This window comes from Sinocyclocheilus rhinocerous, unplaced genomic scaffold, assembly GCF_001515625.1.
Source record: "Sinocyclocheilus rhinocerous isolate Xijiao unplaced genomic scaffold, SAMN03320098_v1.1 scaffold3387, whole genome shotgun sequence".
In the NCBI taxonomy this organism is placed as follows: Eukaryota; Metazoa; Chordata; class Actinopteri; order Cypriniformes; family Cyprinidae; genus Sinocyclocheilus; species Sinocyclocheilus rhinocerous.
In genome coordinates this window covers 220,519-234,140 of record NW_015666563.1, presented here as the reverse complement: position 1 = coordinate 234,140, position 13,622 = coordinate 220,519, and the positions used below count along the sequence as shown (strand labels likewise).

The window sequence follows — 13,622 nt, the reverse complement described above, 5'->3', positions numbered from 1 at the left end:
ATAATAATAATAATAATAATAATAATAATAATAATAATAATAATAATAATAATAATTGTCTTGCTATCGCCAAAGGCATCAGCCACAGGCGATATCTCTGACTATCGTCCATACACGATACTATCGTCTATCGGCACAACCCTATTACCCTTCACCCCCTACCAAAAAAAAAAAGTGTTAATGTCTCTGCACTTATGTTTGTACGACAAAAAAGCAGACACAAGCAAAACAAAGTTAAAGATTTTAATGATATTTTAATGATAGCAATTTTTTTTTTTTTTCCAAAAGTACTTAATAAGTATTTTACTGCTTTCATGGTTTTTTGAAAACAGTTATTTTCAATCTGTTGCTCCTGAACAGATGGAGTCACAGTTACTTATTTTAGGGATGCCACATTGCACCAAATCCTGCTTTAACTGGAGTGAGAATCAATCCAGTGAAAGGTCAGCCAGGACCGTATGTCATCATGATGAAAGACCTGCTGTGAATCACACCATCGTGTTTATCAGAGTCTCAGAGGAGCAGCAGCTCCACACACCCTCCACCCTTCCTGCAGGACTGACAACACTCCCTGATTAGAACGCATCAGCAGGCATTCTGCCGCCACAAAACCATGCACTGACGTGATTTCACAAGGCTGCATTTGAACAGTAATATTGTAAAATATATTGCATTTGAAATTAGATGTTTTTAATTATTCCAAACATTTGACCAGTATTGTATATATTATTTCTCGTATGGAAAATAGTGCTAAAAAAATTATGTCACTTTATAAGTCTTCCTGCATGAGCAAACTACACATTTTCAATCAACGATCAGTGGGTTGTCTAACTCACTAATAGACTAGTCGAGTACTGGACAACTAGTCAATCATGATGGCCCATTCCTTGAGAGCCTTCAGCACTATGTTAGTCCCAGGCTGTCTGCATTTCGTACACACAAAAAATATATTTCTTAAACTGGCAAGCTCCAATTTGATTGGCTGGCTTTGACAATAACATAAACTACTTGTTCACTACTCCGACATGAAGTCGCCTCATCTCATGCATGCATTCATGTAACACCTAATAGGGATGGATCGCTCCTCAGCACCAGCTACGACTGACACAATTAAGTTCAAACCGTCTTGTGTCCTCTTACTATCAGATTATACTCATATTGAAGTCTTCCCTCCGGCTGACAACATCATTTGGTTCGTTCACAGCAGCACTGAGCACCAATCTAAGTGTCACTGTTACACATTCACGTGCAGTGTTAGCCAGGGTTTAGGAGATTTTATATTCGATTAGCCCACAATGGGTTTAATTGCTAATTGGCACAGCAGCTAACTGGGTTTTGGGTTGTTTTGAGAGTAATTCATGTAAAATGAGCTGATTAAAGCTTCTGTTTATTGTTCCTTTTTGACATAAATTAGCCAATGATTTCATCCACATCAACATGCAATTACACACAACCCACACTGCTGTAAGAAGTGACAAAATGTTTCTAAAAAAATACAGATAGTATTTCATATTTTATATTAATAAGTTGGTAAGTGAAAAGTTAGTCAGATGCTTATAAATTAGGGACTTGACTAGTGTTCATTCCACCCTCGAGGTGCATCAGCGTTTCTGTTTGCATTAGCCATGTAAAATGAATTATTTATTTCTACATGTTGTTCTCATGTAGATGTTAGTTTTTCAGTGCTAATGAATACTTTATGAGTCACTTGTACCGTAGGATGTTCTCATGAACCCCAGAAAATGTCTGCTCAGCAAACACTCTCAGAGTAGGCAGAATTTACTAAAATATTAATAGTGCTTTTTTTATTTCCATGGAAAAGTTAAAAAGAGAGAGTTGGTGGATTTGTCAGATTATTGCATAAAGAATTTAGTGGCACAAATCTTTTTTTTTTTTTTTTTAAAGATTTATTTTTGGCGTTTTTGCCTTTTATTGATAGGACAGTAGTGAGACAGGAAGCGAAGTGGGAGAGAGAGGGGGGACGGGATCGGGAAAGGTCCGTGAGCCGGGACTCGAACACGGGACGCCCGAAGCGCAATGGCGCTACATGTCGACGTGCTGCCCACGAGGCTATCGGTGACGACGCAAATCTTCTTTTTTTTTTTTTTTTTTTTTGAATGAATGAACTTTTAGACATTTTATAAACTGTTATACTGAGAAGTACTGATGAACTTTTGTTTTGTAATAGAAAAAGAAGAAGCTTTTCATTTTGCAATTACCCCATATTCATTCATCATTCATTCATTCATTCATTCATTCATATATATATATATATATATCGCTTAACTACTCTAGTTTTAGTTTTTCAAATGTAAAAAAAACCCCCTGCAAAACAGTGACTAAATATAAATGAGGGGAAATGTGTTTAATTGTCACAATAAAATAAATAAATTAATAAAATAAAAATTTTTCCTTGTGTTTTCCAAATATAATTTTCTTTCTTTCTTTCTTTCTTATTTTATTTATTTATTTAAAGCAGAATATTCTTCACAGGAAGCACATATTTGTTGAGACAGTGCATGGCAGACAGTGGTGCAGCACCCAGCTGTCTGATTCATGTGCTGTAATTTTAATCAGCCCCTGTACTAAAGAGCTGCCTCTAGACCTTGAATTATTTGCAGTCTCGCCTGAGGCGTTTCTCATTTCCAGAGAAGAGCAGATTGAGGAAAGTAATGGTGCGCGTGCTCTTAAACTGAACAGGAATCTCTTAATCCACACAAGCCAATAGAGGCTGTAGCAGCTAGCAGTGATTGCTCAGGTGTCAAGCACCGCACGGAGCTCTATTTCTCTCTTGCCCTCACTTCTCTCTTTTCCTTTGTGCTTCCTCTCTTTTCCCTCCATTTAGCAGTCCTCCACAGCAGACCTGATGATCAGGAGCATCCTCCTGAAGCATGCTGGGAAATATGGCTGTCGTGCTCAGACGAGTGCAGACAGTGTGCTTGAAGAAGCTGAGCTGCTGGTTAGAGGTGAGTACGCCAAAACAAGCTTTTGGTAAGTTGCAGTTCATAATGAAAAACTGTGATTACAGCGTTTTACAAATAACATGAAATCAAAATTGACCCTGTTGACTTTCTGAATAAATTTCCCTGGTTTTATTGGGAATGAGTCATGATTTATCTCTCTGCATTATTCGAAAGAAACAGGTGCTTGTTTTCTGAATATTTCATCTCAACATTCTCCAGTTCAGAAATATTTTCTTTTCCAATGACATTACCAAGGTTGTGTAAATATTACACATTAAGGCCCTTTCCAGTTCCACACTGAGGGCGATGCGAAAAAGCGAGGTGAATCGCCGACGAACGTTGCTTTCACACCGAACGCGAAATGATTGTTCGCCTTCTGCTAATTCACGCCTGCACGCTAGGTGGCGCCGACCAACAATGCATTTTTCCTCAGATATGTTTCTCGTAAATGGATTTAACATCATCCGTTGCTCAATATACAGCAATAAATTAAGATAAACAAGGTTCTACACCAGAAACAAACTATCTATAATGTTTACAAGAATAGGCTACATCCTAAAATATAATTAGAAGTACAATTAGCATCAAGCTACACTTGATAATGTATGTAATTATTAATGTATTTGCTTACCCACTTTAAACCATCATCGAGTGCTTGTAATAACTTCCAGTTGTGATCTATAGTTGATTTTGATTAATAAGCAGACACATGCACTCTGTATGTTTAATAACGCTACACTGCTAATATTTGTCATAAACATCCTTTATTGCTATAAAAATACCATGAGCTGCATACAAAACACAGAAAATATATCGTATAGAAAAATATATATAGAAAAAGAGTGAACGCGCTCTGACTCATAACACTTCGCGCACATGGAAGAAAACGGACGGTGCTCTACAGATCACATAATTCAGTGGACAATTAATAGACATTTTATTCTGTATAAAGAACATGTGAGAATAAATCTGTTCTCAAATACCAACGATAACAAGAACTCAGCATCCACTCTCTTATCCGGGATACATTTCTTCTGTGTTTGTTTACACTGGTTTTCGAAACAGCGCCACTACTCTTGCCTTTTTGTGCAACAGCAGCTGCTCCGGTCACGTGATCCTAGCTCAAATCTTATTGGACATCCCGTGATTTCGATTTGCGAAACTGAAACGATTCGTCGACTGGTTCGAAAAAAAAAAAAACATTCGCATTTTCGGTGCGCGAATGTTCGCGGTCTATGTGGAAGTATCCATAGGAATCTATTGTTTTATTCCAGCGCGTCATCGCGTCCGATATTCGTTTCGCTTTTTCGCGTTCAGTGTGGAAAGGCCTTAAATTTATACAGTTCAGTCATTTCCTGATAGTTAAAAGTTCCACCCTCCATTTTTTTTATAAGAATAAATTCAAATTCATTGTAACCAACTGTAAATATTAGCATATACAGTATGTCAAAATTGCAATTTGACAGATAAATTAAATAAAATGTTCACATATTCACACAATAGTATATATATATATAGTAACTATTATAAAATAATTATTATAAAATAACTAATAATCATACTGCCCACTCCGGTCTAAATATTTGCACTGTTTCTTAAAATAATTGATTACCAAGAATATGCAATGAGTATGAGTATGCAAAATATAATGTTTAAAGAATGTTAAAACTGGCAAGAAATCAAAATTGTCCTCATTTACTGCCTTAATAAACCCCATGTCTTGATTATTATACAAAAAAAAAGTGTTTTTATGGTAATTCATTAAAGTGTAATAACTTTCTGTGCCTCTAAAATTGGTTTTCAACCAGAGGGGCCCAGAAACCGTCCAAGGGGGTCACAAGATGAGTTCAATTTACTTAATTAAAATGCTAAATCACAAATAATCAAGATGTAAACTGAAATGACATTTATTTTTGCCCTCAATCACTATTTTCATTGAAAAGCATTCAGAATCAAAATCTTGAATATTATAATATAAAATAGTATAGAAATGATGCATTCATTAAATATCAACAATCCCAGTTTCTGTTCATTAAAAAAAGTTTGAAAACAAGCTTGAAAACGAGGCCTTTGAAACAGGAAGGTTGAGAACCACTGCTTTAAAAAAACTTTTATATCCTGCTGCATATTAATGTTAACAAATTATTAACTATAAATATTAGTAACTAAATATACTGTTTTCTTGGAGTCGGATCGCATTATGGATGCTAACTAATTGTGAATGTTGTTTTACATTTTACGAAGAGTTTCTGCACTTTATAATCACAAGTAATTTCCTCCTACAAGAACTTGCAGTTTCTTATTTAATTAACAGCTTGTTAAAATTAACAATAGTTTCATCAATATCTACTAGATGTTATTCCTGTACAAAACCTCACTTCACCTCACTCACGTGATGGGTTGCATGATTCTTTTGTAAGAAAGCAGAGTCATTAACTTATCTGTGCCTCCAACATCGTTGGCCTACAAAGAAATGTGTTGTCCGCACTTAGCTGACCATCAGCCACGTGTGTTCATGATGTTAGCCAGAGCACTTCCACATGTGCGCTGCTTCCTTTCAGACAAGAAAATCCTTTTGTGGTCTCCATCCAGACGTAAAACAGAAACCCCTACTGCTGCTGCCATGGTGATGCGCCATGCATATTAATATCCTCGATTGCAAAGCCACCTTTCAGTCCAACCTTTTAACACATCTCTTTTCAAACCACACAGAATATTGACTTTCATTGGCCGAAGCAGCTGTCAGCCTCTCTGTTACAACTCTTTCCTCTTCAGCCAGTCGCTGATTCTGTACACAACGATTGCACTTACTTCTGAAGGCTGAGAAATGTGCATAAAAACACAGTTTAATACAGAAAAACCTTTCACCATTCAACCATGCCTAAGAGGGCTGGCAGACTACACATAATTGGCATGAAGAGGAAACAGAGCGGGTTCTTTAATCGGTGTGAAATCCTTGCCGAGAGATCATCCAGAATCATTCCATGCTTAAGAAAGTCTTTGTAGAGATTGAGTTGAATTGAATTACACATGTATACACATACACAATGTTTCTTGTCATCTCATTCATTACATTACACCAAGAAAAAAAAATAGACTAGCAGTCAAAAGTTTGAAATAATTTAAATTTTTGATGTTTTTGAAAGAAGCCTCTTATGCTCACCAAGGCTGCATATATTTGATGAAAAAAAAAAAAAACTGGAGTATTGGCTGCCGAAAATTCAGCTTTGCCATCACAGAACTCATTACCGTGTATTTTAAAATATATTTAAAAAGAAAATAGTTCTTCTGATCTGTAGTGATTTCACAGTATCATTGTTTTTAATATTGATTAAATATCAATATTTAATCAAACAGATGCACTCTTAGTGAGCAGAAGATGCAAAAATATCAAAAATTTGCATGATTTGCACCCTAGTAAAAAAGTAATATATTTAAAATACATTCATTCCATACTAAATATGTGACCCTGGACCACAAAACCAGTCTTAAGTCGCTTGGGTATATTTTTTAGCAATAGCCAAAATAGAAAGCTTATTTATTCATCTTTCAGATTATGTATAAACCTCAATTTTAAAAAAATGGACCCTTATGACTGGTTTTGTGATCCAGGGTCACGTATAGTTCAAATCTATTGACATATTTACTGACATATCGCTCGAAAGTTACTGATATAAAAATTATAATTAAACTTTATCTGGAGTACTACTTGTGTACAATGCACATTTCTTAATATTAAGCCTAAAATGTGTTTTAATGCAAGTATTAATGAGGATTTTATGATCTTTGAATAATATCGGTCTTTAAATGCAAGATATTTAAAGTGTACCTAAAGTATACTTGCAATAGTTCCACTTTAACACAATCAAATATAAGTACAAAATTAGTTGCTACAATTTGGCATACTTTAAGTATACCAGTTTAGTTTACCAAAAGTACAATTGCAGGGTATTTTTATTAAGCACATAAATATAATGTATTTGTAGTATACTTGGCTTGAAATAAATGTTTTTTAAATACCTTTTAATATATTTATTTTTCACTAGGCAGTAGCACTGTGAGACTTAGTCTTTATAATGGCATGTGCTATATAAAGGCCCTTGATAGTTTTCAAAATTCACAGTTATTGTCCACTGATTTTTTTTTTCTTCTGCTAAACAGTCGGTACAATGTTAAACAACAGTACAGTCCATTGAACACACTGTACTTCTGTCCTTCACAGCTTCGTTTTCATTCCTGTCAGAATTTAAATTTGACTATGGTATATTATTCAAATTTTTGACCAGTATAGTGTACATTAACTGACACACCTGTAGATAATAATAGTGATAAATTCCTATTGAATACTGAGAAACATGGTCCACCCAATCAGTGGATAATCAGGGGAAAGAAGGCCAGATGTTATTATTAAACATTGGAAGAACTAATCATAAGTAAAAAATAAAAAAAAATGTGTGAAAGTCTGTTAAACGTATCCTTCAGTTTAGTTTGACTCAGTGGTGGCGTTTGTTTCCAGGCCCTCCTGGACCTCCTGGAGTGGTGATTGTAGAGGAGATCACGGATACCACGGCGACGTTGTCATGGAGCCACGGAGTTGACAATCACAGTCCAATCACCACCTACAATGTACAGGCACGAAGCCCTGTCTCTCTGGGCTGGCAAACAGTGAAAACCGGTAATCACTTCCATACAAATTAATGTCTCGGTGTGTGTGTTTAAGTGATGCAAGTGACAAGCAGTTCAGATTGTATTCAAATGCTCTAATAAAAGATCATTGTTATATTGTATGTGATATATGGCAGCCATTATGCAGTCTTCAGTGTCATCAAAAATAATTCTAATATGGATTTGTTGCTCAAGAAAAATTTATCATATATATATATATATATATATACTCAGCATGGAGACATTAAATTGAACAAAAGTGATTTTTTTTTTTTTCCGGAAGATTTATATTTCAAATAAATGCTGTTCTTTTTATTTATCAATGATTCCTGGAAAAAATTTACTTTGGTTCCATTAAAAGAATGTTAAGCAGAAAAAACAATATACATACTTAAGCAATACTCACAATAATTCCGTTTTACTATATTTTTCTTTAATAAATGCAGCCTTGAGCATAAGAGCTCAAGAGCATATGAGACTTCTTTCAAAATAATTGAATACACTGTATATAATTCCTTTTGAAGTTAGTATTGGACCCATATTGAACTTACATCAAGCTCCATGTGAAAGTTTAAGTTTTAATGTTCACTGACTCTTCAAATACTCCTATATTTCTTGTTATATAAGATCTCTCTTCAAACCTTTGGCTTTTAGCATATGACTGCTAACAGTGTCTCTGAATGCAGACTCAAGCACTGGGAGTTGACTTTTCCTCCCATCTGTTTGTAAGGATGTGTGACAATAGCCCAGTGGGCCTCGATTAAATGTCTGTTTTGCTTTTTTAAATGTCACTGGCTGAAATCTGATGTCAAATTAATTTGAAGGTCATTAGTAGGTTAACTTTACCATCATTTGGAATTGCGTGAATCTCACGAGTCATATTTCATCTCAAAATTGAAAGAAAATGACATTGTACATGAACATATTATCGTTATACTAAGTATATATTTCTTTAATCTAGACACATTCTTGACATGATTTTTGAAATTCACCCAATTATCTACCTCTCATTTTTTTGTAATTTGTCAGATAAACAAGACTCACTATTTTGTTCTATTGCTATCAGGAGATAAATAGCTTTATTTTGTGAACCTTGACTGTAATACCACTTGTAATTATCCGCTATTATCCAAAGACAACAGCTTTTTGTGTCATCTGTTCAAACATTAGCAGTCTGCTTTGGATAATAGCAAAGTTTTATGCAATGATGTCGACTTTTTATGGACGAATCGTTCTTTTCAGTTTGAACATTCCACACGTATGACAGTAAGAGAGATAAGGCACAATTAGTGTGTACACAATGCTGTAAGTGCTGAACCTAGTCAGATTAGAACAAAGAGGCAGAGAAGAAGAAAATCTTTACTTAGCAGTGTTTAAACACTGCTACTTCACATCCTTTAAATCCTTCATAGAGGACGCTGCTGTGATTTAGGTTAAAAACGCATAAATACTCAGTACACATCAAACGATCTGTAATAACAGACATAGCATAGTGACCGCATAATAATACAGTTACTCACACTTGTGTGGTGTGTGAAAAAGGACCAAGTTATTACTGATGTGGTTTGGAACTTCATTAAAAATAAAGGTTATCAAATAAAGTTTATCGTTTGGTTTCTGCATAGACCTGCGTTTGCCTCTCTCGTTATTTACACTACATGAGTGAATCGGTGGGCGGGGCTAAACAGGCAGTGATGTAGAAGCAGGCGTTGATCTTCTTCTGCAGAGACGGTGTTTAGTCACACTATTACGTCATAAATTGGCACATTCCACAACCTGTAGTTTAGGCGGATTGGCTTCAATATAAGCTGTTTTTAGACTAACAAGAAAGTTTTGAGGTATGAAACTTACAGAATGTTTTTATAGCACAATTCTTATATGTAAAAAGATCAAGGGAATTTAGATTTTTCAGTTCATGACCCCTTTAAATATAGTCAATGTGTACTGAAGAATGTCTTTAAATCTTTAAAGCACAACAAAAGATTAAAAGACTGGTTTAAAATGTAATTTATGATGGATGGACAGACGGACGGACGGATATAGATAGATAGATAGATAGATAGATAGATAGATAATTATGCAAGCCTCACATCACCAAGTACAGTGCCAAACTTCAGAGTAGTGTAAAGCATGCCGCCACTGGACTCTGGAGCAGTGGAAACCTGTTCTGTAGAGCAGGGGTTCTCAAAGTTGATCTTCAAAGGTCTGAATCTAAATTATCATCAACGTCAAAAGGTCCGAAATAATTATTATTACAAAACGTATTTTTAATAAACATGCTTATAACTTTATATAACTATTCAACTTTATATATGCTTAATTATCATATTCATGACGTCATCAGGTTGTACTTGTGTTTACTCTCTGAACTGTAACAGTACTGCATTTTTATACAACTAAATGCCCAATAAAGCAGTTCTCATTTACATATTTTATGTTACTGAAATAGTAACCTGCAGTCACTTCAACTGAATTGATAACTGCAATACGCTGTTATACAGCAGTGAATTATATTACTTTATTTTATATACCATGCAGCACAAATGTCCGTCTGTGTAACAAACTATGTGCATATTTACAGACTAACTACATTCATGTTCATATTCTCAGACAGTCAGCAGTGATAGGTTTTTGAAAAAGCTGTTTTGTACTCATTCATTCACAAGTCTGCTGGATCCGGACCGGAGAAGCGCTGCTGTAGAGTGACAAATCAAGCTTCTCTGTTTGGTAATCAGATGGGCGAGTCTGGATTTGGTGGTTGCTGGGAAAACATTACCTGTAAGGATTCTCATACTGTACAAAATTTCAAAAAGCGGTATTTTAAAAGCCCAAGAGCCAGTGGCAATACGAATGTAGTTTTTGGCATGCCAGAAACGCACACTACAACTGCAAATGAAAAACTCAGAGGAATGCAAAGGAAATCGAGGCATGTGTGGTCAAAGAGGGACAGAAAAAAAAAAAACCTATGAAAGTATAGAGAGGCTAAAGAAGAGAAACAGTGAGATAAGGCAGGGTAAGCCGGAGGGGGGAAAGAGAGAAATTTTGTGGAGAGCATCTGGGAGTTTATCATCTCACAGTCTCACGCCTGGAGTGGGGCTTTGGTCCCACAGGTTATGTACAGCCGTTAACTGTAGACAGAAGTTAGCCCAGAGGTTTGGTCCTCAGCCAAGTGTGTGTCTGGACTGAAATGAGGTGTGTAAAAAGAGGAGCCAGTCCTCTGGGCAAACATAATCTTGTGTCTGGTGTCTCTTATGTATTGACTTGAGCAAAGCATGAGAGAAATCTAAATTACAAATTCACTTTACTAGAAGCGATGGAAACATTTCTCAATCTCTTATTCAAAGCCCAATTACACAGAGAAACGGAAGCTGTAATACACTGGGTATACGTATGAAAAAAGTATGCTTCAGCATTCTTTTAAAAAGAGTACTTATTATGGACATAATATACTTTAAAAGAATATACTCAAGTCCAAACTATAGATTACACTATAATGTATAATAACTATACATTATAGTGTAAATGTATATTAAATGCATTTAGCTGAACTTTAGAGTGCTATTTTGACCCAATTAAAGGGATAGTTCACCCAAAAATGAAAATTCTGTCATTAATTACTCACCCTCATGTCATTCCAAACCCGTAAGACCTTTGTTCATCTTCAGAACACAAATTAAGATATTTTTGATGAAAACCGAAAGCTCTCTGCCCTCCATAGACAGCAAGGGTCCTACCATGATCAAGGCACAGAAACGTAGTAAGGACATTGTTAAAATAGTCCATGTGACATCAGTGGTTCAACCATAATTTTATGAAGCTATGTAATTAATGACAGATTTTTCATTTTTGGGTGAACTAACCCTTTAAGTATTACGTTAGGACATCTTCATACGCATCTGTAATTACACAAGTTGTAATATTGAATAATACACTTGATAAGTGAATGTACTAATAAGTGCACATCTTTACATTTTGACAAAAGATAAGTAAAATATAAAAATTATATATTAAAATATACTTTAAAGTAAAAAAATGGACTTTATTAGGGCAATGTAATGTGTAATGTAATGTGTAATTAGTGTAATGTATATTACAGTATATGTACTTTTTTTTTTTTTTTAAGTACACTAGAAGTGCACATTCAATACAGTTAAGCACACTTCTTTTTCACAAGGGCATGGCCATCAAAACTTTTTAGTTTTTAGAGAGACAGCGGCTGTGACAGGTATTGCTGTTGAAATTGTTCTTTAAATCAGAAGCATTTTGTATTCCTCATTGTTGCAGAAATGTAAAGCTTTATGCTTAGCTGGTTTAAAAGAAAAATCCAGTATTGACTTTTTAGGTTGTTCAAAATCGATCTATGATGTTAGAAAACTAGATGTTGGCTCCGTTCCTCAGCTTAGTGAGCTGAAGCATTTAAAGACTGTTCCAAAACCTAGGCAGCATAATTGTTTATTCTAGCTAATTAATAATGGCATGTGTTTATGCTTATAGAACATCATAATGATATGCTAATGGAAAACATTTGCACTGTTCCAAATCAGTCACTTGTAAAGTTGCATTTGAGTTTGGTTGCTGTCTTAGAAGTCAGCTGTCTATGTACAGTAAAGAGTAGAAAAAAATCTGAAAGAAAAATAATGAAATGTGTAAATGTAGCAATTTTTTATTTTATTTTTTTCATTTTTATGCATTGTGATATGTTTGGAGAATGTAACGTTAAAACTGATCTCTCCAATTTAAGTCGCCAACATTAATGTAAAAAGTTTCATTCTTATTAATGTAATACTACTACTACTAATAATTATTATTATTTTAATATAATAATTATGATGAAGATGATGATGATGATGATGATGTGTAAATTGTAATGTGTTTCAGTGAAATTATTTCATGTGTTTCTTGTACTAAATTATTTTTTTTATTTTAATACAGCTTAAAACTTTACTGAAACATGGCAGTGGAGCTCAACCCCTGGGTGGAGTATGAGTTTCGGGTGGTGGCCACGAACGGCATAGGAACAGGTGACCCGAGCGCCTCCTCCAGAGCGGTCCGCACTAAGGAAGCAGGTATCTGTCATTGGTTCATTCACCCGTGAATATCACTGAGCTAAACGCCCTCCATAAGAACAGAAATCTAAATAAACAAACAGTCTTCTCTCAAGCCTCGTTTATCCTCCACTCGGGGGGATCGTGTAGCTGCGTGTTGTGACACATTTTTACGACTGCCGTCACCCATCTGAACATCCAGGGTGACCCTGGTCCTATTTTAATTGGAGGAGAAGTGGAAAATAAGCCGCTTACATGAATTTAAACAAGTTTTTGTGTTTGAGCTGAAGCAGAAAGGCACTTGTGCCCTCAGGCAGAGAGGCTGCAGAATTCTCTATTTACGGAGAACAAAACCCTCGCTTCATCACACTTTGGTTCAAAAACATTCAGCAGGCCTGCCTGATTACGCAGCAACAAAATGTCCCAAAATACGAATATAATGACAGCTACTTTTTTATCATTATTTAAAGCCGATTGAATTACTGTAGTTTGTCATCATATGCCACCGTTCGTTTGTTTGTTTCTTAAAGGAATAGTTCTTTCATTATTTACTCTCCCTCGTGCCAAAACCAGTGTGCTGTTATTTTTAGCCGTGGAACCCAAAACAAGAATTTTTTAAGAATCTTCACAGAGTATGTTTCCATGCAGTAATGGTTCCACAGCCATTGAGCTTTGGAATTGACAAAACAACTAAAAGCACAATAAAAGTGGCCCATGCATTAAATCGATATGAAATCATACAAGATGAGAACAGAAAATATGTTTGACTAATCATCCGTTCAGATTTTAAAAAGATCCTAATGTTTGCATCTCAACGTGTCTCACCAGGTTTGACATTACTGATGCCAAAACACCACTTGTTCTTGTTTGTGTCATGTGTGAACATGGCACATTTGTTCAAATGTGCAGGATGCGTAAGATCGGACAGCTACAATGGAAGGGAAGATTT

General features: G+C 35.3%; 1 protein-coding gene across 1 annotated transcript in view; it reads left to right on the top strand.

Annotated features, from left to right (window-relative positions):
• Positions 1–13,622, top strand: part of LOC107732777 (contactin-5-like) — a 61,443-nt gene that overhangs the window by 6,884 nt on the left and 40,937 nt on the right. Inside the window, exons 3-5 of the mRNA XM_016544194.1 lie at positions 2,846–2,966; positions 7,480–7,638; positions 12,587–12,694. Of these exons, the coding sequence (XP_016399680.1) occupies positions 2,846–2,966; positions 7,480–7,638; positions 12,587–12,694 (388 nt within the window). The remainder of the gene's footprint in view (positions 1–2,845; positions 2,967–7,479; positions 7,639–12,586; positions 12,695–13,622) is intronic.